This window comes from Oncorhynchus clarkii, chromosome 30 (assembly GCF_045791955.1).
Source record: "Oncorhynchus clarkii lewisi isolate Uvic-CL-2024 chromosome 30, UVic_Ocla_1.0, whole genome shotgun sequence".
Taxonomy (NCBI): Eukaryota; Metazoa; Chordata; class Actinopteri; order Salmoniformes; family Salmonidae; genus Oncorhynchus; species Oncorhynchus clarkii.
Genome location: NC_092176.1, coordinates 12,765,688 through 12,792,274, shown reverse-complemented (window position 1 = coordinate 12,792,274; position 26,587 = coordinate 12,765,688). Strand labels below are relative to the sequence as shown.

Here is a 26,587-nt window from a genome sequence, read left to right as displayed (position 1 = left end):
GGAGCAGGCCTCGAACCCTCGATCTTCTAGCCCGAAGTCCAGCGCGCTATCGGTTCAGTCCCAAAAGCATGCTCAAGCGGCAGAGTCAATATCGATATCCGCGCGTATAAACCCAGGGTCGTTGCAATATGTATCCGTATTCCTAGTCATCTGATCCACAGATTAGGGCCTAATGAATTTATTTCACTTGACTGATTTCCTTACATAAACTGTAACTCAATAAAATATTTGAAATTGTTTCATGTTGTGTTTATATTTTTGTTCAGTACATTTGTAGACACAGTTGACCTACCCTAGTCCAATAATACACCTGAGACCTGTCAAAAGCATACTTGTAGTGCTGACCATGATTTTTGACGATGAGAAATGTGATGGAATCGGGCTGGTTGCATTTCCGCATGTAGATTTTGCCCAATAGTCGAAGGGGTGGGTTTACTAGGCTATCGGATTCACAAACACACGCACAAGGCTTGGACAGTATACAGAAGGAGCCTCAAAATGTCGGGGTCTGCATTTGAATCTCTGGAGAAGACATTGGAGAAACATATTCCAGATGAGGAATTGAAAGAAGTTAAACGAATCTTGTTTGGAAAAGAAACCAAGTGAGTTGTTGTCGAATTCTGCACGCAACATTATCCGGGTTAAAAAATCCTGTCTGTAGGTTACTAGCCAGCAGATCCGAGCCGCTTGTTTATAGCTGCACTAGGTCAGACAGTATTCCTGTACAGATTAAGACAACACGGAGCCGGAACGAGATATGACTCGGAAAACGTACCTCAATCCAGTGATGAGAAAGACATTGTACTCCGAATCGAAAGGATTGAAAGACTGCTATTTTTTCCGGAAAACTTTCCTTTTCGTCCTTAATTTTTTTTTACTTTGATTTTTTTTTAAACACATTTTTTATTAACAACAAGTCAATACATAAAGCACATGAGGGAACACAAGCATACATAGATTACAAACAATGGACAATCGAGCTAGGGGGTACAATATCACATTACAATTACACAAGGACCTTAAGGGACATACATATACTTACAATTCTAACAGCTTTTTTGTTAGTAGAGCATTTAACCGTCTTAAATTACAGTTCAATTTCTTTTTGTAGGGTACGAAAATGTGGTTTTCTGTTTGTAAATTTACATTTGTGTATATGAAATTTGGCCAAAAGAAAATGAAATTAATTACATTAAAAAAATTCAGTTTATTTCTATTGTATGTAAAGAATCCAAACAGTACATCTCTCCACAATAGTGTAAAATCTTCATAAATGTGTTCAATTATAAACCTACTGATGTCTTGCCACAGTTTTCTTACATGCATACAATGCCCCAAAAAATGCAACACTGTTTCTGGGTGGTCATTACAAAAGGAGCAATTTGAGTTGATGTTTTCCTTAAACTTCTTCATATAGTGGTTGGCAGAACTTTGTCAATATTATAATTGCAAAACAACAGGAAGTTAAGGCCACCAAAAGTAGAGAAGACATGATGAGGAATACAATTCCAGATAGAAGTGGGTCTTCTTAGGAATTGTTTTATCCAATTGATCTTAAAAGTATTATTTAAAGTAGTAAAGTCCAGAAATTTCAGTCCACCATTCTCATAAGTGTTCATTACAACAGTTTTCCTAATGTAATGGGTACGGTTTCTCCAAAGAAAGTTGAAAAGCATCTGGTCTATCTCCTTGCTTATTTTACTGTCAATATATAAAGATAGAGCACCATATGTTAGTCTAGAGATACCTTCAGCCTGGGTTATTAGGACTCTACCTTTTAAAGATAAGTCTCTCTGTAGCCATTGATTTAGCTTCTGGGTTTTTTTATTAAGAGGGTTCAAATGTAGTAAGCCTCTAGACTTCTGATCCTTTGTAATGGTTATGCCTAAATATGTAAGTTCTTCTTTTACTGGAATACCATAATATGAAGGTGTCACACAATCTTTGACAGCTATGAGTTCACATTTATTAATGTTAAGATAGATTTCCTTTTCGTCCTCATACTAGGTAGCAGAAGCCAAAGCAGTCATTTTGGAATGACAGTGTCAGCCAATCAGCTCCTTTGTGTGACACTCCCCAGTAGAAGTCCTCCATAGGAATTAATGGAATTTTACAGTATTAAATTGACAAAATTGCATGTATTTAAGTATTTATTTATTGCAGTTGGGACAGTATCATTAGTAATCTAAAAATATATATACTTTAAAGGAAATGTATATATATATATATTTTAATGTTTTTCAAACAGTACATCTCTCCACAATAGTGTAAAATCTTCATAAATGTGTTCAATTATAAACCTACTGATGTCTTGCCACAGTTTTCTTACATGCATACAATGCCAAAAAAGATTCAACACTGTTTCTGGGTGGTCATTACAAAAGGAGCAATTTGAGTTGATGAATGGAATGAATGTATTTTTAGATCACATAATATATTTTAAAAGCATACATTAAGGTGTCTTTAAAATAATACATACATAATACAAAACAAATAGAGACATTAAAAAATGCATTTCTATTAGCGTCCAAAACATGTTTTACAATGGTTGGGGTGCCAAGATGGAGACACGGTGGCTTCAACACAGCACCACCTATCAGTCATCTATTGTATGTATAAATCATTGAGTGCAATGCATTTCTCATCCCTGGATTGAGGTATGTTTTCCGAGCCTTATCTCATATCTCGCACTGGCTCCTATGGCGTCTTAATCTACAGTGGAAGCCTGTCCAACCCTAGTGCAGCTGTAAGCAAGCGGGTCAGATCTGCTGGATAGTAGGCTAACAGAGAAAATAGATCAAGTTTCATAACTACTTGGACAGTATGTATGGCCACATTTTGACACTGCTACTATAAAGTGGAACATACAGGAAAATATTGCTGTCTTTATTTTTCCTATCCAGTGATTCCTTTTCACTATGATGTTCTGCATAGTGAGTTAATGATTTACAATCAAGTGGACTTTGACCAGTAGGTGTCCTTTCAACCTCTGTTGTATTTGTGCCTGTAGATGGGGGCAGTATTGAGCCTTTCACTGAGTATATGTTTGTTACACCCTGGCAGCCGTGTCCAAATTTAAGGGATAGTTAAATCAAAAACAATGTTTTGGTATTTTGTTAGTTAGCCAACTGTTAATACAATCACACAAAAATGCACTTGTTTGTAGGTTTTACTAGCAGTACATGTGTTGCTGAGGGTCTGTGAACCCAGATGAGAGTCAATTAAGTAATTTTTGTCTGGGTAATTAGGGTTGTCTGACCTTCTGGCCTTCCACATATTGATTTATTTCCTCCTTGAAACTAAAAGGTTTACAGCACATTTGACAATCTCTTTCAGGAAGTTGCTTCTACCAGCATGTGCAGTGGAGATAGCTTTGGAGAGGGACTTTGAGCTTCAGGGGTACATGTTTGAAGCTTCCACGGAGCAGCTCAGGACCCCGAGAACTGTCCGGGTGGGCCTCATTCAAAACCGCATCGTCCTGCCCACTGATGCCCCTGTCCTGGATCAGGTTAGAGAAGAATGACTACTTGGATTCCATCTATTTTACCAACCAAAGCCTACTACAATATTGTTTAAAGCTATGTCTTTCTCTCTTCCTTCTCATAATATATGCATGTGAAGTTACAATTGCACTTTCAAGTCCTTGCTATTAGCAGTGTTGCGAAAATGCATGAGGCTTGGTGACTGATCGCTGTGTTTATCCCCCTGCCCAGATCACAGCGCTCCACAAAAGGATTGGTGAGATGGTGGATGTGGCGGCCATGTGTGGGGTCAACATTGTCTGCTTTCAGGAGGCCTGGAGTGAGTGACATAACTAAATGTCAGTCTTACTGGGGTAGCCTATTAAAGCTTATCAATGCTTTCCCAATACTTTTCTTTGTGCAATTTGTTACAGAGAATACGATAATTCCACTTTAAATAGGATACAAATTGTGTTTGTTCACTTTACAGTAACTGTAGAAATTATAAAAGGGTGATATTGGATTAGCCAAGGTGATAGGATCTGGGTATACGGCAGTAGGTTCATTTGTCCTTAATTGGTCATAGGGACGTCAGCAGCACACCAAACAGTCTGTTGTCCTATTTGTTTTGGCTCCTGAATGGCATTTTGATGTGTTGTGAATGAGGAGTGCATTACTCTGGTTCCTTAGAGTCTCCCAGTATAGAAACATACTAAACTCACCCCAAAGTGTCCCGCAAGGGAGGTGACCCCCATTCCCACAACTATTTACGGCATTGATAAGCGTACACAGAAGTTTGCACCAAAATGCTTCTCATGGTGTAAAGAAGGATCATGTGACAAATAGTTTGAGCATATTTTCTGTCCTCTGAGAGATGCACTTATGATATGCACCCAAAGTGATGTTTAGCTGCTCTCTTGCCTTACTCTTACTGCCTTGAGTTTTTAGAGATGATCCTGCTTTGTTCCCCACCCCAGCTATGCCCTTTGCTTTCTGTACCCGGGAGAAAGAACCGTGGACAGAATTTGCTGAGTCTGCAGAAGAAGGATACACTACCCGCTTCTGCCAAGAGGTGAGAGGTGAGAGGTGAGGTGAGGTGAGATGTCTAATGCAACACTGCTAGTGACTCATACTCTGAGAACAGTCAGAGTAGTAGCCATTTAATAGTATGGTTAGTAAGTATACACGACTACACTGAAGTTTTACAAATTCCTTTTACAGCAACTAACAGATATGAAACAGTTAAATAATGCCATTGCATAGATTGGAGATTGGCATTGCTCCTTAGTGTATTATTTAGCATGTGAAATAATGTTCCATTATGATTCATTACAAGGCACATTCTACAACATTTATATAGGCCTAATTGTTGAATGTATACTGTTTTAAGAAACAGAGTGGTTGTACTGTACTGGTTAGTTTCGCAAGCTAGTAATATTGAATAATAATATTGAGTAATAATATTGAATAATAAATGTTTGCAGCGGGAATTCATGCTCAGCTTGGGGACTAAAACATGTAAAAAATAAAAAAAAACACCAGCTCCCATCGGAGATGAGCATTCCAGCATGTAGCTGTGTGTTGTTGTCCACAATACATCCCTGTATGTACACATACTGTATGTGTGCTGATAAAGATGGGCAATTCCAGCCGTGTGTCTTTGTATGATGACCCATGTCTAAAACTGCTCTCGTTTGTCTTTAGCTGGCAAAGAAATACAATATGGTAGTGATATCGCCCATTTTGGAGCGAGAGGAGGTACACAACGTTCTGTGGAACACGGCGGTAGTGGTCTCTAACTCGGGCAGCGTGCTGGGTAAAACCAGGAAGAATCACATTCCCCGAGTGGGAGACTTCAACGAGGTCAGTACACTAATCAATCTTTTGTTTATCAGCGATCAAACAATCAATAAACAATTGAATGTATACAGCCCAATTTGTCACAAAGTGACAAAACACCCAGTATACAGTACTGTATGTCTCACAGCTGGCCCTATGGATTCTTCCCATGGTGGTCTGTGCCTCTGTCCACAACCTATCCATGAACAAGGGAACTGGTTCCTTCTGTCACAGAATATGGTTTTCCAGTGAGCCTCAAGGAATTTAACAGTGAAAGCACACTGGCATTAGTTAAATTACAGGGTTCAGAGAGGGCTCTTGCATGTGTGGACAGCACACCTCCTACCCTACTTTACTGCCATACTTGCCGTGCAGTACATGCTGAGCTTTCTATGTCTGAAAGGTTATGTACATGTACAGTGCCTTCAGAAAATATTCAGACCCCTTTACTTTTTCCATAATTTTTATGTTACAGCCTTATTCTAAAATGGATTAAAATATTTGTTTCCCCCTCATCAATCTACACACAATACCCTCTAATGACAAAGCAAAAACAGACCCTTTACTCAGTACTTTGTTGATGCACCTTTGGCAGCGATTACAACCTCGAGTCTTCTCCGGTATGATGCTACAAGCTTGACACACCTGTATTTGTGGAGTTTCTCCCATTCCTCTCTGCAGATCCTTTCAAGCTCTGTAAGGTTGGATGGGGAGTGTTGCTGCACAGCTATTTTCAGGTCTCTCCAGAGATGTTCGCTCGGGTTCAAGTCCGGGTTCTGGCTGGGCCATTCAAGGACATTCAGAGACTGAAAGTCACTCCTGCGTTGTCTTGGCTAGGTGCTTAGGGTTGTTGTCCTGTTGGAAGGTGAACCTTCGCCCCAGTCTGAGGTCCTGAGCGCTTAGGAGCAGGTTTTAATCAAGGATCTTTCTGTACTTTGCTCTGTTCATCTTTCCCTCGATCCTGACTAGTCTCCCAGTCTATTCCTCTGTAAAACATCCCCACAGCATGATGCTGCCAACACCATGCTTCACCGTAGGGATTGTGCCAGGTTTCCTCCAGACTTGACACTTGGCATTCAAGCCAAAGAGTTCCATTTTGGTTTCATCAGACCAGAGAATCTTGTTTCTCATGGTCTGAGAGTCTTTAGAGGCCTTTTGGAAAACTCCAAGCGGGCTGTCATGTGCCTTTTACTGAGGAGTGGCTTCCGCCTGGCCACTCTACCGTAAAGGCCTGATTGGTTGAGTGCTGCCGAGATTGTTGTCCTTCTGGAAGGTTCTCCCATCTCTACAGATGAACTCTGGAGCTTTGTCAGAGTGACAATCAGGATCTTGGTCACTTCCCTGACCAAGACTCTTCTCCCCTGATTACTCCGTTTGGCCGGGCGGCCTGCTCTAGGAAGAATTTTGGAGGTTCCAAACTTCTTCCATTTAAGAATGATGGAGGCCACTGTGTTCTTGGGGACCTTCAATACTGCAGACAATTTTTGGTACCCTTCCCCAGATCTGTGCCTCGATACAATCCTGTCTCTGCGCTCTATGGACAATTCCTTCGACCTCATGGCTTAGTTTTTGCTCTGACATGCACTGTCAACTGTGGGACCTTATATAGACAGATGTGTGCCTTTTCAATCATGTCCAATTGAATTTACCACAGGTGGACTCCAGTGAAGTTGTAGAAACATCTGAAGGATGATCAATGGAAACAGGATGCATCTGAGCTGCTGCCAACACACTGACTCAACTCCAGCCACTTTAATAATGGGAATTGATGGAAATTGATGTAAAATATATCACTAGCCACTTTAAACTATGCCACTTTGTTTACATACCCTACATTACTCATCTCATATGTATATGCTGTACTCGATACCATCTACTGCATCTTGCCTATGCCGTTCTGTACCATCACTCATTCATATATCTTTATGTACATATTCTTTATCCCTTTACACTAGTGTGTATAAGGTAGTCGTTTTGGAATTGTTAGGTTAGATTACTCGTTGGTTATTACTACATTGTCAGAACTAGAAGCACAAGCGTTTCGCTACACTCGCATTAACATCTGCTAACCATGTGTATGTGACAAATAAATTTGATTTGATTTTGATTCTGATTTGATTTGTGCTCAATTTCGAGTCTCATAGCAAAGGGTCTGAATACCTATGTAAATAAGGTATTTCAGTTGTTGTTTTTTTGCAAAAAAAATCTAAAAACCTGTTTTCACTTTTTCATTGTAGATTGCTGAGGATTTTTTATTTATTTAATCCATTTTAGAGTACGGCTGTAACGTAACAAAATGTGGAAAAAGTCAAAGGGACTGAATACTTTCCGAATGCACTGTAAGTGTACAACAAGTTCTGAGCAGATCACCGTGTACATATTAATAGAATCGTGTCCTATTTGTTCATCAAACAGTAAGTCCTAATGTCCAGCTCCCACAATGGTGTTTCTAGGAAGACATGGGTGCACGCTCATTTCAGGCAATTTTCAATAAGTCATGTCATCCATTAAACCTATTTACAGGTCAATGGATTCTGCATACTCATGCAGATGACATGGCATGTATGACATGTTCGTTGCTCATGTTTATTGTCCTACACTGACACCTACAGTATCAACAATTTCCTTAACCTCTACAGGTCTAATGTATTTCTATGAGAATTTATTTGAACCTTCTTTAATTTTTGTCTTTTGTTTCTATATTTCCTTACATGTAACCTTGTTATGCTCACCTCTTACATGTTTTTATGGAAGATATACTGTACTCGATGCAGATATGCACAGACTTTTGCTTTGACATATTTTTCTTCCCTCTCTAACTCAGTCCACATATTACATGGAGGGAAACACTGGCCACAAAGTGTTTCAGACCCAGTTTGGAAAGATTGCTGTGAACATCTGCTATGGGCGCCATCACCCTCTCAACTGGTTCATGTACAGCATGAATGGAGCAGAGATCATCTTCAACCCCTCTGCAACTGTTGGAGGACTCAGTGAGCCCATGTGGTCAATCGAGGCTAGGAATGCAGCAATAGCAAACCACTGCTTCACCTGTGGAATCAACCGTGTTGGGACAGTAAGTACCACCAAAGACGGGATTATTTTGTTGCACATCTTTCTCTATTACAACCACCTATTATTGAGGCAAGTCCTAGAGGCATTGTAACATCTATTTTATGCTGCCCCCTACTGCCTCCATAGTCCAATTATCTACAGTATGTATACTGGTATTCCTTCTATTGTGTATAACCATATATGCCACTGCTAGACTTCACAGCTGGTGTAAATTACATTATGTATGTGCCATCATGATTCTCTTTCTGACAAGGATATCTCTTGTTTTATGTAGGAGCACTTTAACAATGAGTTCACCTCTGGGGATGGAAAAAAAGGTATGAATCTTTGTCTTTTTTAAGGACAGTGTAATATCATGCATATTACTTTGTCCTCTCCTGCCTTATCCTGTCTGTGACAAAATATAGTCATATGCATATTTCTATTTCAACTCACCACTGCATCTTTCTGTCAAGAATTTTACATGGATGTACACTACCGTTGGGGTCACGTAGAAATGTCCTTGTTTTTGAAAGAAAAGCACATTTTTTGCGTATTAACATAACATAAAATGATCAGAACTACATTGTTAATGTTGTAAATGACTATTGTAGCTGGAAATGCCTCATTTGTTTATGGAATATCTACATAGGCGTACAGAGGTCCATTATCAGCAACCATCACTCCTGTGTTCCAATGGTACGTTGTGTTAGCTAATCCAAGTTTATCATTTTAAAAAGCTAATTGATCATTAGAAAACACTTGAGCAATAATGTTAGTACAGCTGAAATCTGTTGTGCTGATTAAAGAAGCAATAAAACTGGACTTCTTTGGACTAGTTGAGTATTTGGAGCATCAGCATTTGTGGGTTCGATTACAGGCTCAAAATGGACAGAAACAAATAACTTTCTTCTGAAACTCTTCAGTCTATTCTTGTTCAGAGAAATGAAGGCTACTCCATGCGAGAAATTGCTAAGAAACTGAAGATCTCGTACAACACTGTGTACTACTCCCTTCCCAGAACAGCGCAAACTGGCTCTAACCAGAAAAGAAAGAGGAGTGGGAGGCCCCGGGGGCAAAACTGAGCAAGAGGACAAGTACATTAGAGTGTCTCGTTTGAGAAACAGATTCTTCACAAGTCCTCAACTGGCTGCTTCATTAAATAGTACCCGCAAAACACCAGTCTCAACGTCAACAGTGAAGAGGCGACTCCGGGATGCTGGCCTTCTAGGCAGAGTTCCTCTTTCCAGTGTCTGTTCTTTTTCCCATCTTAATCTTTTCTTTTTATTGGCCAGTCGGAGATATGGCTTTTTCTTTCCAACTCTGCCTAGAAGGCCAGCATCCCGGAGTCGCCTCTTCACTATTGCCATTAAGACTAGTGTTTTCCTGGTACTATTTAATGAAGCTGCCAGTTGAGGATTTGTGATGCGTCTGTTTCCCATTAAGACCATTCTTGATTTACACAGGAAACTGTTGAGTGTGAAAAACCCAGCAGCGTTGCAGTTCTCGACACAAACCTGGCACCTACTACAATACCCCGTTCAAAGGCACTTAAATATTTTGTCTTGCCCATTCACCCTCCAAATGGCACACAGACTGTACACAATCCATGTCTCAAGGCTTAGAAATACTTCTTTAACCTGTCTCCTCCCCTTCATCTACACTGATTTAAAGTGGATTTAACAAATGACATCAAGACTGATTCACCTGGTCAATCTGTCTTGGAAAGAGACGGTTTTCTTAATGTTTTGTAAACTTGGTGTAAGTGAATTTGCCCAAATACTTTTGGTTCCCTAAAATGGGAGGACTATGTACAAAGAGTGCTGTAATTTCTAAACTGTTCACCTGATACGGAGGAAAATACCCTCAAATTAAAGCTGTCAGTCTGCACGTTAACCTCATATTCATTGTATCATCCAAAGTGCTGGAGTACAGAGCCAAAACAACAAATGTGTCACTATCCAAACACTTTTGGTCCTCACTGTATGAGCCATACCCCAAAGCAAAGTGTCTGTTTGCTGTTGACACTCAGAACAGGCCTGGGGAAAGCAGCCAAGTCAACAAGTGTCATGTTTCTGAACATTATATCCACACTCATTTCCAAAGACCCATGTATAAAGTGTCAGTTTGAACATGCAGTCCTGCCCTACTCGTTACACGTAGGTGAAATCTGACCAGGTAGACACGAGCCATCTGTCATTCAGTTGGGATTCCTCTGACCAGTTTTATTGAAAAGCTCATTGTCAACCAGAGTTCTGTCTTTGTTCTTTTATAGCTCACCAAGATTTTGGGTACTTCTATGGGTCAAGCTATGTGGCTGCTCCGGATGGCAGCCGCTCACCAGGCCTGTCCAGAACCCGTGACGGACTCCTTGTGACTGAAATGGACCTCAACCTGACCAGGCAAATCAGTGACAAATGGAGTTTTAAGGTGAACTACTTTCATGAGAACCTTATTTCACAAGAATTGTACATACCATGGGCCATATTTTACATGATTTCAGCTCATGTTTTTGGTAGTAATAGCAGTTCATTGCATCCTTATTGGAAATGCATGTGTGCCTAATAGACATCACTATCTGGTCTACCTTTCTAGCTTTCAGTTAGGCGATAACACGACCCTCGTCTATTACATTTGCATGAAGTAGTTTGCACTGTAACTATTTGCAGATGACTGGGAGGTACGAAGAGTATGCAGAGGAGCTCACCAGGGCCACCAAGCAGGACTTCAAACCCAACATTATCAAGGAGTAGAAGATCCATGCGTTCTGAAGGGACCTCTACATGGAGACGGGCTGCACTGTAGACATGAAGTCACTGTTGAGGCAGACATGTCTAGTGCCATCAAGAGTATGAACAGACCAATTAAAGCCAGCCATTTGTTAAAATTATTTTATTGATTACAGTACGTAATTGGAATTGTAAAAAAAAAAGTTTGCCATTTTAATAGATAACAAATACACAACCAGGAATAAATTGTCTTCCCACCCAATTAGTAGATTGGGAAAATATCTTATGTTAAAATATTATTTAAATAATACAGAATTATGGCTGGTACAAATACCATAGTGCAATATCATCCATGATACCAAAATGTAAAAATAAATGTTGAATGAGAATTAAATAAAGGTGTCATTCTATGTGTTGTCAGTACTTGATTGCGGTTTTCAACAGAAAACATCTTATGATCAAAATCCTTTAAAACCTTACTGTAGCATTAAGTCATACACTGAAGAAAAACCTACAAAGCATCCATACCCCGTACTGAGTATTTCAGACTTTACACTGTCTCCATTCTCTCTTTTCTCTAACTTAAAGAGCATGGAGATTGAGGCATGTAGTGCAACCCTGAAAAGGGACCTTCCGATGAAAACGAAGTTAACTGATTAACTGGTGCACACAACAAGAGCAAAGTCTGTTCCAAGCAGCTGGCTGAGGTTGAACATGATGTTCCGATTGCCGACATCTAAGCCTGCCGGGCAGATTTGGTTCCATAAACAGGCTATTGGTCGAGGCGTTTTGAATTAAGAAAATGAGTTTGTGAAATGGGTTTGCCATCGTAGTACAACACATCAGACTTCATGAACATTAATTACCTGAGTCCTTCAAAAACTATTTCTCCCTCTATTCCCTGTTATTAGCAAATTCTAAATAATAAGTTAAGTTTAACAAACAGACATGCCACCAAAGGTCTCTTCACGTTCCCCAAGTCAAGAACAGACTATGGGAGGAGCACAGTACTATGTAGAGCCCTGGCAACATGGAATTCCACATCAGGTAACTGATGCAAGCAGTACAATCAGATTAAAAAAAAACAGATAAAAATACACCTTATGGAACAGCGGGGACTGTGAAGAGACACACACACACATACACATGATAAGACACACACTCTACACACACGTACACATGGATATTGTATTGTAAATATGTGATAGTGGAGTAGTGGACTGAGGGAACACACTAAATGTATTGGGTAAAGTGTTATGAAATGCAATGTCATGTACTGTTTTAAACGTTATATAACTGCCTTAATGTTGCTGGACCCCAGGAGGAGTAGCTGAGCAGCTAATGAGGATCCTTAATAAATACAATTAATACAAATCAAACTATTAATAAAATAAGACTAGGCTAGTCTTAGGGGAGGAAAGCAGCTATACATGGCCCATCAGACTTGAATGACAAATACATGACACCAGAATAAATTATTAAGAAAGCATCATGTTGCCGTAAGCCCTCGTATGTGCATTGTTTTGCCCTCGTCTCCAAGTTTAGAAACAACTTGAGTGTCATTGGCATTTTGTCCACTCAGCATTAGGAATAGGATGTATAGGCTTGCACTGCTAAATATTTCACAATGTCAATTGGTAGAATCAACTAAAACTAAACAAAAGGGGACACTGTCAAAATTCATTTATTCTATTTCATCTATCTGCTTGTCTCCCAACCAACATAAAAATCACACTTGCTTTGTTGATCTCTTCAGCTGTTATTCCTTTAGACACTGACGACTAGCATGGGCTGTGTGTGGTGACGTTGGAGTGGTGTTGTATGTTCTGTGAGCAATCAGCCATGTTAGCACTGGAGTGGACAGCCCAGGCTCATCTACAACACTGGGCCAGAGCTGGAACCAGCAGTCCCTGTTCAGGGACCTGTAGACACACTGTTGTGTCATCATAGTGAGGATGGGACGCTATGATGATGTGGAGACCATCTGCACCGCCACCATCAGCTCTCCTTGAAGATGAACAGAATATCCTCATCTGTCCCGTAGCTCATTCGAGCCTCTTCAAAGTTACTAATGCTGGTGCAACACACGCCTGCAAGCAAAACACCCAAAGGCTTTCTGTCAATGTGATATTTTCAATCTTACTCAATTTCCCTGTGCTTACTGCCAAGAACATGGTCAACCTTTCACCCTCTGGTTACATGTTCATGCCATGCACCATGCAGGGGTCAGGTGTTAATGTTATTGTGCAATTTATTAAGAAGCGTTTAAATGATAGAACTTCAATGTCCAAATTACAATGCGATTTATTCCACACTTATACTTAATGATATATGGGTCTGGTATGTCAGTGGCCCTGTTAACTGTTAGAGATGTGTAGAGGGACCACTCACGGTCTGAGTAGGCAGGGTTGTTGTAGAAGATGCAGCCGCTGCTCCGGTTGAAGCCGCACACCACCACGAAGTGACCCTGGTATTCTGGCTTCCTGCAGAAGCACTTCTGGCCCACAGGCAGGAAACAGCAGTACTTGACAGGCGAAGAGCAGAGTTCACACACCAGAACCACAGCGTTGACCAGCACTATGGCCACATGGCTCAGGTCAACATGTTCCTGGATTTCCTGAATTGTCACAGAGCTACAGGTGACATTGAAAAAGGGAGAAAGTTAGGATCTGTTAGTTATTCTCTCTCTAGGTCTGGAAAACAACTATTACTAACCAGACAAGCTGGTAGTTTTGGAACAATTTGTCTTTATTCTTCACAAAGTTAATTAACCATTGTTTCACCACGACATTCTTGCTCTCAGCCTTAAGGAAGAGTTTGTTCACTCTGTCTTCCTCAGTGTCAAAATGCTTTTTGTAGAAGGACTGGAAAAAGATGAAAGGAACAAACACATGATAAGAGTCTCAGGTTAATTAATTAAGGATATTTGTTATGGTGGGCTACATCAAAAAAGGTGTGATGGGTCCGCACTCAAAAAGATGTTGCATAAAGCTTACTTCATTTTTAGAATCGTTTTATTTATTTCACTAATTTCATCAGGGACATTTTAGCAGCTGCCTTCTACACACTGAAGAATGCTGCAAAGCCGAAACATCTGTGTACATTATCCCTGATGCAATGAAAAAAAAAAAAAAAGAAGCTATGCGACATCTTTTTGAGTGTGAATTCACAGGTTCTATGCACCAACCAAACTTCCGGAAGAGCGCAATGGTCTCCTTTTAATGGGTACATGACAATGAAATATACTTATACATTATAACTGTTGTACTTCTTGTGATGGTCTACAAAGTGTTGCCTCATTACCTGATTCCTGAAGCCCTTGTCAACACCCAGTGTCTGAGTGCAGAAGCGGTACCTGACCCCCAGCTGGCACATGAGGTAGGCCAAGTCAATTGTCCACACGCTCTCCGTCAGCTTCAGCTCCCAGCAAGCACCCTGAAACTCCTCATCACTCACAGGGTGGAGGTACCTGCCAAATCATGGACAAAAAGTGACTCTTGCATGATGAGGTCTTCAGCGTCACAATTTTCTGTATCTACTGTAGTTAAAATGCCGACACATGCAAGTCTGTGTACCGTGTATGTAAAGTATATGACGAAATGTTCCCGTACTTCAAAACCATTCTTGCGCAGGCTAATCCACAGTCCCAGTGGTACAGCTGCCGAATGACAGGTACATTCAGCAGAATGGCATCACCTGTCAAAAACAAGATATGAGGCTGATGCAAAGAAGTACACAATCATAGATACTGGTCCTCACCTGGGCCTAAATCTGTATGTTACTTGCTGTTCTGGTAAGCTTCTCTAAATGAATTAAAATCATGTTTACAAAACTAGCTAGCTAGTTAATTAATGTTTTTCACGTGGATTGGAAATTCCTTTAGCACCACTGATATAGAAAGCAAGTAGTATTCACATGTGACAATGTCATGAAATGGATGGGGTGCTTTTGCTCCACTGTTTACATTGGTGGCTAGCTAGCTAACGTTAGCTAAATTAAGTGGGGTCAACTACCAAACTCTACATTTCAAAACCACTCTAGCTAGAACATAACTACATTTACCTGACATTCTGTTGGATTGTTCTTTGCTGCTAGATGCAAAACCCAAGTAGTCAGACTTGTTTACAGATGGTAGCTAGCTAATTCTCCGGAGTTGGATTGCCTCATGAGGGTGTTGGCTAGGACTGCCTAGCTAACAACGAAATTAGCTTACCCTAACAGATAACGTTAGCATTATTTACATCTGGTAGGTCGACTTGATGGTCGATTCGCTCACTAAGTTAACTGTTAGATCCTTCAGAGTGGTAGCTACAGCTTTGACGTATGTGAACTGTTGAGGAATGGTTTCTAGTGTACACAGACAGTTCTGTTCAGCTAGCTAGTAAACTAACTAGACATATGGTTATATTCAGAGAAAACTACAAACGAAACACCACTGAAGAGTGCAAGAATAACTAAATTCTTCTGGGTCAAGGATTTTTGGACTCTTCAGCATAACAGTTCCGCTTTGTAAATTAATAATTAGGCGAAAACGATGGAAAATGTGCACAAGTATCTATAAATGTTATACTAGTTATGATATAAATAATAATTAAAGTATTTAAATGAGATATGTGTTTTATTTCTTTCTTATTTTTTCAAGACTGTCAACAATGTTTATTTTTTTGTATGTACTCTTGTAATTTATTGCACCATACACAATTTCTCTACGTTGTGTTGCAGTATAAGGGGGGTCTATTTTACTCAGGAGAACTTCAGGTTTACACCCAGAGGAGCGTCACTGCTCATTCCACCATAATTTGCAAATAAATTCATTAGAAATCCTACAATGTGATTTTCTGGATTTTTTTTTGTCATTTTGTCTGTCATAGTTGAAGTGTACCCATGATGAAAATTACAGGCCTCTCTCATCTTTTTAAGTGGGAGAACTTGCACAATTGGTGGCTGACTAAATACTGTTTTGCCCCACTGTATATGCCACTTTATCTTAGTCCAATGCCGCTCTGACGTGTGTGTATATATATATTCTTAATCCATTCCTTACTTAGATTTACATATATTTTGGGTATATGTTGTGAAACTGTTAGATATTACTGCGCTGTCGGAGCTAGAAGCACAAGTATTTCGCTATACCCGCAATAACACCTGGTTAACACGTGTATGTGACCAATAAAATTTGATTTGATTTTTGCGAACCACACATGCGGAGATCATCCACTCACCTACTCTGTATCTCACAACGACACGGCAGTTGGAACCGAAAATCTCAAATTTGGACTCATCCGACCCGAAGGACAGATTTCCACCGGTCTAATGTCCATTGCTCGTGTTTCTTGGCCCAAGCAAGTCTCTTCTAATGTCCTTTTAAACTGTCCTTTTAATAGTGATCCTGCTTCTGTTGCCTGTTTTGAGTGTTTTGGTTGATAGCCTACTGATTCCGTGAGCACCAAGCCTCATGCAACAATTTCACAAATTCGGCTGTTTTTAATCTTTGCTATGCTGTAATAAAGGCTTTACACTTTTTTTCCGTTAGACCAGCCTCTGTTATTATTTGTAATTCATATAGTGTTGCTTACACTGTTCCAAATTGTCATAAAAATAATATTTATAATAATAACCCTCCTTTATCATTGTTGTTGTTATTATGATAGGTCATGTCATTATCATTAGTAGGCTTAGTAAAGAAGCCTTGTATGACCACCATGGAGCTGTAGGCCTAGGAGCGCACCCTGTTTAGTATTAATACCGTATCAATAACTTACTTAGACCTATATGTTAACACTTATATAGGCTACTGTATCAATCAATCATTTATTCGTCATCACACAGCATATGAGTCATTCATGATGTGAAATGCAATCAAGCATTTTAGTTTTAAAATAAAAGAAAGCGACAATTGAATACTTAGCCTAAACAATAAATAGACCTAAACTTTTCAATTTCGGAATTTGCATTCAAGAATGAATGCAACTTATAATGTCTTTGCTGTAATAAAGGCTTTACAACCAAAATAAACATTACAACAGACTCTCTGGTACGCTTATAAATTATTCCAAATGGCCATAAAAATGATTGTAATCTAAAAGCACCTGTTTGACACACACACACACACACACACACACACACACACACACACACACACACACACACACACACACACACACACAAAGGCCTAAAATGCATGCAGCGCTTGCTCCATACCTTTTCTTTATCTCCAGTATTTTCCAGAACTAGACCAATTTATTCCAAACATCTGACTTCCCCTTTACCTCCTGAGCAGTCAGTAAACATTTCCCTGTTTTCAAGTTTATTTGTCACGTCCTCACGTGTTATGATATAGGTCAGGCCCGATTGGTCAGGTGTATGCGAAGCATATCTGTCCCATACAGAGAGCAAATGTTGAGGCAATAGGGAATGTTTTTCCTAAACAAATGAGTGATTTTGATTTTGGTAAACCAGCCTCTGTCTTTTTAACACAGCACGGCAAGTCTGAGCCAGGCGGCACAATCAAATCAATTGTGGTCAGACTTCCTCTAGTCATTTGTGTGTCTTAATTATTTCATCAAACTGATAGCTAGTCTAGAGCTGAACTGGCAGCGGTAGCTAACTAGTTCATTCACTTCAGACAGAACTTCAGTCGAGTGGTTGAAACATGTATTGCATTAGCTTACATTACGTGTCAGTTACACTACTAACTCGGCACTGGGAATTAAATACTTTTTTTCTTTTAAGTAAAATGATAGTTACCTTGCCAGCTACATCAGTAAAATAAAGAGTAGCAAATCAGCCTCTATGATCCCTGAGTCCCCCATAAAGTAGCTGAGGAACCCTCAACTCTGTTCCCTTATATCAAGGCGGAGTTGAATTTTGATGACTGGTCATGGGATTTGCTAGCAACAACATTGAGTAACCATCTCATCTCGATTCTTGTAAAAAATGAAATTCTGAAAACGCTACAACTGCGGCGCTTCCACCGGAGGCTGAAATTCATACTGCTATAAAATCTTTTAGCGAATACAGCCGCCAACTTTTTTTCCCTTCGTTGCTCATACTACATATTAGGTGAGCTGAGATTCAATTGGTCTGTGCTGTCCAGGTACCTTGATGTCCCTACCCTAACCGTAACCCCTGACCTTATTCCGGTGTCATGCTTAAGTATGGCTAGCCGAGCTCGGCTAACCGAATGAGCGTGCTCGCATACTCCCTTAAAAGTCATTTGCTTGAAAAACAGGAAACGTTTTCAGAATTGACATTTTTACAAGAATCGACTCATGGTGACTCAATGTTGTTGCTAGCAAATCCCGCGACCAGTCATCAAAACCCACCTCCATATAAGAGAAAGGAGTTGAGGGTTCCTCAGCTACACATAAAGTAGTCCTCCACAACCTACCTAACTCCTTTCCTTATCTAGATGTGATGTATTTCTTATTACACATTCTGCCTCCTCAAGATGGCCAACATCACAGTGACCCACAGAGATGGCCGTGTAGCCCAGCTGGAGCAGGTGTACATCCGAGACAGCAAGATCCGATTCCTCATTCTCCCTGACATGCTGAAGAACGCACCCATGCTAAAGAGTATGAAGAACAAGAACCAGGAATCTGGAGCAGGAAGAGTCAAAGCTGCCGTTCTCAAAGCACAAGGTACAGATTTACATTACATTCTGGCCCTAATCAGACCCACCTTATCCTACTGGCCTGGGTGCCAGTCTGTTAGTGCCATCATGCCAAGTCCTTGTTAGTCATTGGCCTTTTAAGAATACCCATACTAGCGTGCTCCATACTTAAACTGCATACTATGTAGGCTACTCATCGTCTCATACTATTTAGCTCGTACCATTTAGTAAAAAGAATGCATTGTGTCGTGGAAATTTCCTCTATTTACCAAATCATGAGCGCAAACCACACACAAGTCAGAGTTAGATATCAAAGTCCATCTTTAATTATATCAGCTCTATCACAATCCTGTGACTCTCAGGCAATTCAGTGTCTATAAATGAATTCTCTGAGAGCCCCTTCCACATTTCAAATTAGGTCCTTTATAGCAAAGACACACACAGGATAAGACAGCATCGGCATAATTCATCGTTCAGCTTTGTCTCCTTTCTCAAACCCCAGAACCATAAACCAATCCTCCATATCAACAGGCATATATGAAATTGTCATTTAGATACAACCAACTCTAAATACTGGGGCGGCAGGGTAGCCTAGTGGTTAGAGCGTTGGACTAGTAACCGGAAGGTTGCAAGTTCAAACCCCCGAGCTGACAAGGTACAAATCTGTCGTTCTGCCCCTGAACAGGCAGTTAACCCACTGTTCCTAGGCCGTCATTGGAAATAAGAATTTGTTCTTAACTGACTTGCCTAGTAAAATAAAGGTAAAATTAAAAAAAAAAAAAAAAAAAAAAAAAAAACTCTAAATACAACCAATCCTGGACAAACTCACGGAGAGGATAGAATGATTCCAGACACTGCCATCCCCGATGGGAAAAGTAGGGAGTGAACTGGCACACACAGATATGTTTACACATGATGATACTTTGACCTCTCCCCTCTCTGCGGCCCATGCAACTTAGTCTTGACATAGAACAGATACTGCAACCCTGCCACAGTATTATACAAAAATAACATTCTTGATGAGAAGTAATTTACAAACATAGGATGAATATAAAACATCTTACATATGTTACCAACAAATTCTGATTATTCCACGACAATTGTCACTGCCGAGACGTAGTAGCGGATCTTGACTGGGGTGAGAATGTGGAGCGGGGCTGAGTGTGGGATGATTTTTTTTCAGATTCAACATACAGTGGGAAGACAAAGTATATGAACCCTTTAGAATTACCTGGATTTCTGCATAAGATTTGATCTGATCCTCTTCTAAGTCACAACAATAGACAAACACAGTCTGCTTAATCTAATCACACAATGAATATTTGTCATGTCTTTATTGAACACACTGTGTAAACATTCACAGTGCAGGTTGGAAAAAGTATCTGAACCCTTGGATTTAATAACAGGTTGACACTCTGGCAGCAATAACCTCAACCAAACGTTTTCTGTAGTTGTGGATCAGACCTGCACAACGGTCAGGAGGAATTTTGGACCATTCCTCTTTCCAAACTGTTTGAGTTCCACAATATCCTTGCGATGTCTGGTGTGAACCGCTCACTTGATCATGCCACAGCATCTCAATCAAGTTGAGGTCAGCACTGACTGGGCAACTCCAGAAAGTGTATTTTCTTCTGTTGAAGCCATTCAGTTGTTGATTTACTTATGTATTTTGGGTTGTTGTCCTGTTGCATCACCTTACTTCTGAGCTTCAATTGGCGGACAGATAGCCTTACATTCCCCTGCAAAATGTCTTGATAAAGTTGGGAATTAATTTTTCCGTTGATGATAGCAAGCTGTCCAGGCCTTGAGGCAGCAAAGCAGCCCCAAACCATGATGCTCCCTCCACCATAGTTTACAGTTGGGGTGAGGTTTTGATGTTGGTGTGCTGTGCCTTTTTTTTCACACAATGTTGTGTGTTCCTTCCAAACAACTCAACTTTAGTTTCATCTGTCCACAGAATATTTTGCCAGTAGCGCAGTGGAACATCCAGGTGCTCTTTTGTGAACTTCAGACGTGCAGCAATGGTTTTTTTGGACAGCAGTGGCTTCTTCCATGGTGTCCTCCCATGAACAGCATTCTTGTTTAGTGTTTTACGTATTGTAGATTTCTTTAAGTCTTTAGCTGACACTCTAGGATTCTTCTTAACCTCATTGAGCATTCTGTGCTGTGCTCTTGCAGTCGTCTTTGCAGGACGGCCACTCAGGGATAGCAACAGTGCTGAAATGTCTCCATTTATAGACAATTTGTCTTACCGTGGACTGACTTTTAGAGACACTGTGTAATGCAACCGCTGTGTCAGATTTAAAAAAAGCTTTACCGAAAAAGCACACCATGCAATAATCTGAGTACAGCGCCCAGACAACAAAACAGCCAAACGGATAACCGCCAAGTTGTGCAGTCAACAGAAGTCAGAAATAGCCTTATAAATATTCACTTACCTTTGATCTTCATCAGAATGCACTCCCAGGAATCCCAGTTCCACAAATGTTTGATTTGTTCGATAAAGTCCATCATTTATGTCCAAATACCTCCTTTTTGTTTGCGCGTTTAGTACACAATCCAAACTCACAATGCGCAGGCAAGTCCAAGCGAAAGTTCAGGTGAAAATGTATATTACAGTTCGTAGAAACATGTCAAATGAAGTATAGAATCAATCTTTAGGTTGTTTTTATCATAATTCTTCAATAATGTTCCAACCGGAGAATTCCTTTGTCTGTAGAATTGCAATGGAACGCAAGCTAACTCTCACGTGAACGCGCTTGGTCAGCTAATGCCACTCTGCCAGAGCCCTGACTCAATCCCCTCTCATTCGCCCCCACTTCACAGTAAAAGCCTCAAACAGGGTTCTGTTCTGTCCACCACTGTGGACTGTTGCCATCTAGTGGAAGCCTTAGGAAGTGCAATATGACCCCATAGACACTGTACATTCGATAGGCAATGAGTTGAAAAACTACAAACCTCAGATTTCCACTTCCTGGTTGGATTTCTTCTCAGGTTTTTGCCTGCCAAATGAGTTCTGTTCTACTCAGACATTATTCAAACAGTTTTAGAAACTTCAGTGTTTTCTATCCAAATCTACTAATTATATGCATATTCTAGCTTTTATGGCTGAGTAGCAGGCAGTTTACTCTGGGCACCTTTTTATCCAGGCTACTCAATACTGCCCCCCAGTCCCAAATAAGTTAATGTGATGAACATTGGCAAGAAAAAGTATGTGAACCCTTTGGATTTACCTGAATTACTGCATAAATTTGATCTGATCTTCATCTAAAATTCACAAGACAAACAGCGTGCTTAAACTAACACAAATTGTATTTTTCTTGTCTGTATTAAATACATCATTTAAACATTCACAGTGTAGGTTGGAAAAAGTATGTGAACCCTTAGGCTAATGACTAATGACAGGAGTCAACTAACCTGGAGTCAAATCAAGGAGACATTTTGGTTAGGAGCTGCCCTGCCCCATAACAAACACTCACAAAATTAGAGTTTGCTATTCACAAGAAGCATTGCCTGATGTGAACCATGCCTTGATCAAAATAGAACTCAGATGACCTAAGATTAAGACTTGTTGACTTGCATAAAGCTGGAAGGGGTATTAAGGAGACGTTTATCTAAAGTTCCATGTATAACACTTGTATTCCCATCAACATTTATGATGAGTATTTCTGTAAATTGATGTGGCTCTCTGCAAAATCACCGGATGTTTTGGAACTACTGAACATAACACGACAATGTAAACTCAGATTTTTGGATATACAGTGGGGCAAAAAAAGTATTTAGTCAGCCACCAATTGTGCAAGTTCACCCACTTAAAAAGATTAGAGGCCTGTAATTTTCATCATAGGTACACTTCAACTATGACAGACAAAATGAGAAAAAAATCCAGAAAATCACATTCTAGGATTTTTAATGAATTTATTTGCAAATTATGGTGGAAAATAAGTATTTGGTCACCTACAAACAAGCAAGATTTCTGGCTCTCACAGACCTGCAACTTCTTCTTTAAGAGGCTCATCTGTCCTCCACTCGTTACCTGTATTAATGTCACCTGTTTGAACTTGTTATCAGTATAAAATACACCTGTCCACAACCTCAAACAGTCACACTACAAACTCCACTATGGCCAAGACCAAAGAGCTGTCAAAGGACACCAGAAACAAAATTGTAGACCTGCACCAGACTGGGAAGACTGAATCTGCAATAGGTAAGCAGCTTGGTTTGAAGAAATCAACTGTGGGAGCAATTATTAGGAAATGGAAGACATACAAGATCACTGATAATCTCCCTCGATCTGGGGCTCCACGCAAGATCTCACCCTGTGGGGTCAAAATGATCACAAGAACGGTGAGCAAAAATCCCAGAACCACACGGGGGGACCTAGTGAATGACCTGCAGAGAGCTGGGATCAAAGTAACAAAGCCTAGCATCAGTAACACACTACGCCGCCAGGTACTCAAATCCTGCAGTGCCAGATGTGTCCCCCTGCTTAAGCCAGTACATGTCCAGGCCCGTCTGAAGTTTGCTAGAGAGCATTTGGATGATCCAGAAGAAGATTGGGAGAATGTCAGATGAAAACAAAATAGAACGTTATGGTAAAAACTCAAAACTCGTCATGTTTTTGGAGGACGAAGAATGCTGAGATGCATCCAAAGAACACCATACCTACTGTGAAGCATGGGGGTGGAAACATCATGCTTTGGGGCTGTTTTTCTGCAAAGGGACCAGGACGACTGATCCGTGTAAAGGAAAGAATGAATGGGGCCATGTATCGTGAGATTGAGTGAAAACCTCCTTCCATCAGCAAGGGCATTGAAGATGAAACGTGGCTGGGTCTTTCAGCATGACAATGATTCCAAACACACCGCCCGGGCAACGAAGGAGTGGCTTCGTAAGAAGCATTTCAAGGTCCTGGAGTGGCCTAGCCAGTCTCCAGATCTCAACCCCATAGAAAATCTTTGGAGGGAGTTGAAAGTCCGTGTTGCCCAGCAACAGCCCCAAAACATCACTGCTCTAGAGGAGATCTGCATGGAGGAATGGGCCAAAATACCAGCAACAGTGTGTGAAAACCTTGTGAAGACTTACAGAAAACATTTGACCTCTGTCATTGCCAACAAAGGGTATATAACAAAGTATTGAGAAACTTTTGTTATTGACCAAATACTTATTTTCTACCATAATTTGCAAATAAATTCATTAAAAATCCTACAATGTGATTTTCTGGATAATTATTTTTTTTTGTCTGTCATAGTTGAAGTGTACCTATGATGAAAATTACAGGCCTCTCTCATCTTTTTAAGTGGGAGAACTTGCACAATTGGTGGCTGACTAAATACTTTTTTGCCCCACTGTAAATATTAACTTTATCGAACAAAACATGCATGTATTGTGTAACATGAAGTCCTATGAGTGTCATCTGATGAAGATCATCAAAGGTTAGTGATTTAACTCTTTCTGCTTTTTGTGACTCCTCTCTTTGGCTGGAAAAATGGCTGTGTTTTTCTGTGACTAGGTGCTTACCTAACATAATTGTTTGGTGTGCTTTCGCCGTAAAGCCTTTTTGAAATCAGACACTGTGGCTGGATTAACGAGAAGTTTATCTTTAAAATGGTGTATAATACTTGTATGCTTGAGGAATTTCTGTTTTGAATTTGGCGCCCTGCACTTTCACTGGCTGTTGGTTAGGTGGGACGCTACTGTCATGACGTTGCCCTCTTTGGGTACAGCAAGCACCACCCCCCTCTCTCTGCTCCTTCAACCAAGCTGCTGTGGTCAGCGAGTTCGTAAATACCTCGAAGAGATTATCTCCTCATGGACACAGTATAAGAGATTTAATTTTCATAGAGAACAAAGGAATTTCTTCCACCTCACAGAACTTGAGGTCCGAACAAATTTCATGTTCCGGAGAAGATATAAAAGATTGGTGAAGAATCAAGCTATGAACTGGTCCGTTTGTTACAACTTGGGGAAGCTCATGGGAGACGGTGCGGCCACATTACCATAACGCTGTTTATATAATTGCCTCAGATATGACGTTTACATCTAATTGTTGTATAAGATGAGTGAGGATGATACAATTTTACAATGTGATTTTGGACTGTTTAATGAAGGAAACTCCAATTCCCTTTTGAGTTGAACAAAATCAGAGGACCGCCCATGAGCCCAGTTAGGGTCAGGCATCCTAGGACAGCCCCTTTTCTGCAATTCCGAATAAAACCCAACTTTGAGAAATTCTAAGTAGACCATGTTTCTCTCAATCACGGGAGGACAAAGGTTGCAGACCATTGCTGAATCTTTTAACCATACCACGTGGTTAAACTCTTAGACTATCGATACCGACAGAATAAGAACAAGTCTTTGATATTAATTACTAGTCTGCAGCTAGGAATTTGGTATCATTGAACGTGAAGAACGACAACCGCCGAAACAGCCATTCTACAACAACATGAATGAATGTCACTCTGAACTATCCACTATAACCACGACAGAGGGAGAGAGACGGACAATTCTACAAAATAAACAAACTTTTCAACAGCGATCAAGACGACACACTGAGCGTAAATATATATATTGATTGCCATTGTTCCCGAATGAGTGAGCGTTCATGTGCAAAGGATTAGCATTTCAATTGTTATAATTATCAACTCTGTAGTGGCTTCTTAGTCGACCCCCTTAGTCAATTTCTGTGAATTACTTAGTTAGTAATAAATAAATGATTTAAGACAATGACTCATACTGAAGACTGGGTTTGTGCAGATAACCAACAATTTACGACATTTGGAATGTGACTAACGTGAGGTAAAATAAATAATTAATCAGAAGACTATTGATCAGATATGAAAATATCTGAAAGGTTATATTGGGAAATGATCACTTTGTAATCTGAATATTTTCCTTGGTGCCCCGACTTCCTAGTTAATTACAGTTACACGATTAATCAGTTTGATCGCGTAATACTAATTACAGAGAATCTTTGATAAAAACTAAGTCTTCATTTAATGATAGTAAAGACACGACACTACCCGTCCCACATATCCCAGAGAAGTTAACCAGCCTGATAATAAATCATTTCTAATTCTATTAATTTCTCTAAACTCTGAATAGAATAGAAATGGAGTCATAGGCCTACTCGGGCTGGTTTTAGGCAGACTATCACATTCAACCTATACCATAGCCCATCTATCCCATTTTAAAATGGACTGAAGACAAACTGGTAATGTACATTAAATAGCCTAGTACACACACTTTTCAAATGTAAAATTCTATTGCACAGAAAAATGTGGACAGTCGGATGCATCACAAATTCAGAACCACTGGACAGCAACATATGAAACTAAATTAAGAAATTACATAGGTAGCCTAGTTTACAAAACGTAAGCTGATTGAGAGAATGCCAAGAGTGTGCAAAGCCGTCATCAAGGCAAAGGGTGGCTATTTTGAAGAATCTAAAATATATTTGGATTTGTTTAACACTTTTTTGGTTACTACATGATTCCATGTGTGTTATTTCATAGTTTTGATGTCTTCACAATTATTCTGCAATGTAGAAAATAGTAAAAATAAAGAAAAACCCTTGAATGAGTAGGTGTCAACTTTTGACTGGTACTGTATGTTTTTATAGACAAACTATTTGCTTTGTCTCCTCTTTCCCAGGGGCTGCCAGGGGTCGAGGACGTGGAGGGATGGGAAGAGGACACATTTTCCAGAAAAGGCGATAGTCTAAAAATATATATTTTCTACTTTCTATATTGTAACTTGTTTATTATTCTTTTGTGATCAACTATGTGAAATGACAATTTCCATATTAAAATGATTTTCTTACTATTTATTTGTACCTTGTTTTAAGGTATCTTATAACAGATTATACACTTCACATTTGACGAGGCTTA

The 26,587-nt window shown here is 40.0% G+C and overlaps 2 protein-coding genes across 11 annotated transcripts; one reads left to right on the top strand and one right to left on the bottom strand.

Moving 5' to 3' along the window:
* The first annotated feature begins 361 nt into the window (after window positions 1–361).
* Window positions 362–11,493, top strand: LOC139390135 (ureidopropionase, beta). The gene is made up of 9 exons (XM_071137325.1): window positions 362–602; window positions 3,337–3,508; window positions 3,714–3,801; window positions 4,439–4,533; window positions 5,166–5,324; window positions 8,125–8,376; window positions 8,650–8,692; window positions 10,630–10,784; window positions 11,024–11,493. Exons 1-9 carry the CDS (start codon window positions 499–501, stop codon window positions 11,105–11,107), a joined length of 1,152 nt encoding a protein of 383 aa, XP_070993426.1. The 5' UTR covers window positions 362–498; the 3' UTR covers window positions 11,108–11,493.
* LOC139390138 (protein GUCD1-like) lies at window positions 11,232–21,467 on the bottom strand. Of its 10 annotated transcripts, none has more exons than XM_071137329.1 (6): window positions 21,137–21,467; window positions 14,659–14,779; window positions 14,387–14,552; window positions 13,856–13,947; window positions 13,475–13,716; window positions 11,232–13,173 (listed from the first exon to the last, which is right to left on the bottom strand). In XM_071137329.1, the coding sequence occupies exons 1-6, from the start codon at window positions 21,210–21,212 to the stop codon at window positions 13,082–13,084; spliced, it is 789 nt and encodes a 262-aa protein (XP_070993430.1). In that variant the 5' UTR covers window positions 21,213–21,467; the 3' UTR covers window positions 11,232–13,081. The 10 variants fall into 10 exon arrangements, with proteins under 10 accessions (XP_070993430.1, XP_070993432.1, XP_070993438.1 ...); XM_071137331.1 differs by having other exon boundaries at window positions 14,695–14,779; window positions 21,137–21,439; XM_071137337.1 differs by lacking the exon at window positions 21,137–21,467 and adding an exon at window positions 15,297–15,513 and having other exon boundaries at window positions 14,695–14,779.
* Between the last annotated feature and the right edge of the window lie 5,120 nt (window positions 21,468–26,587).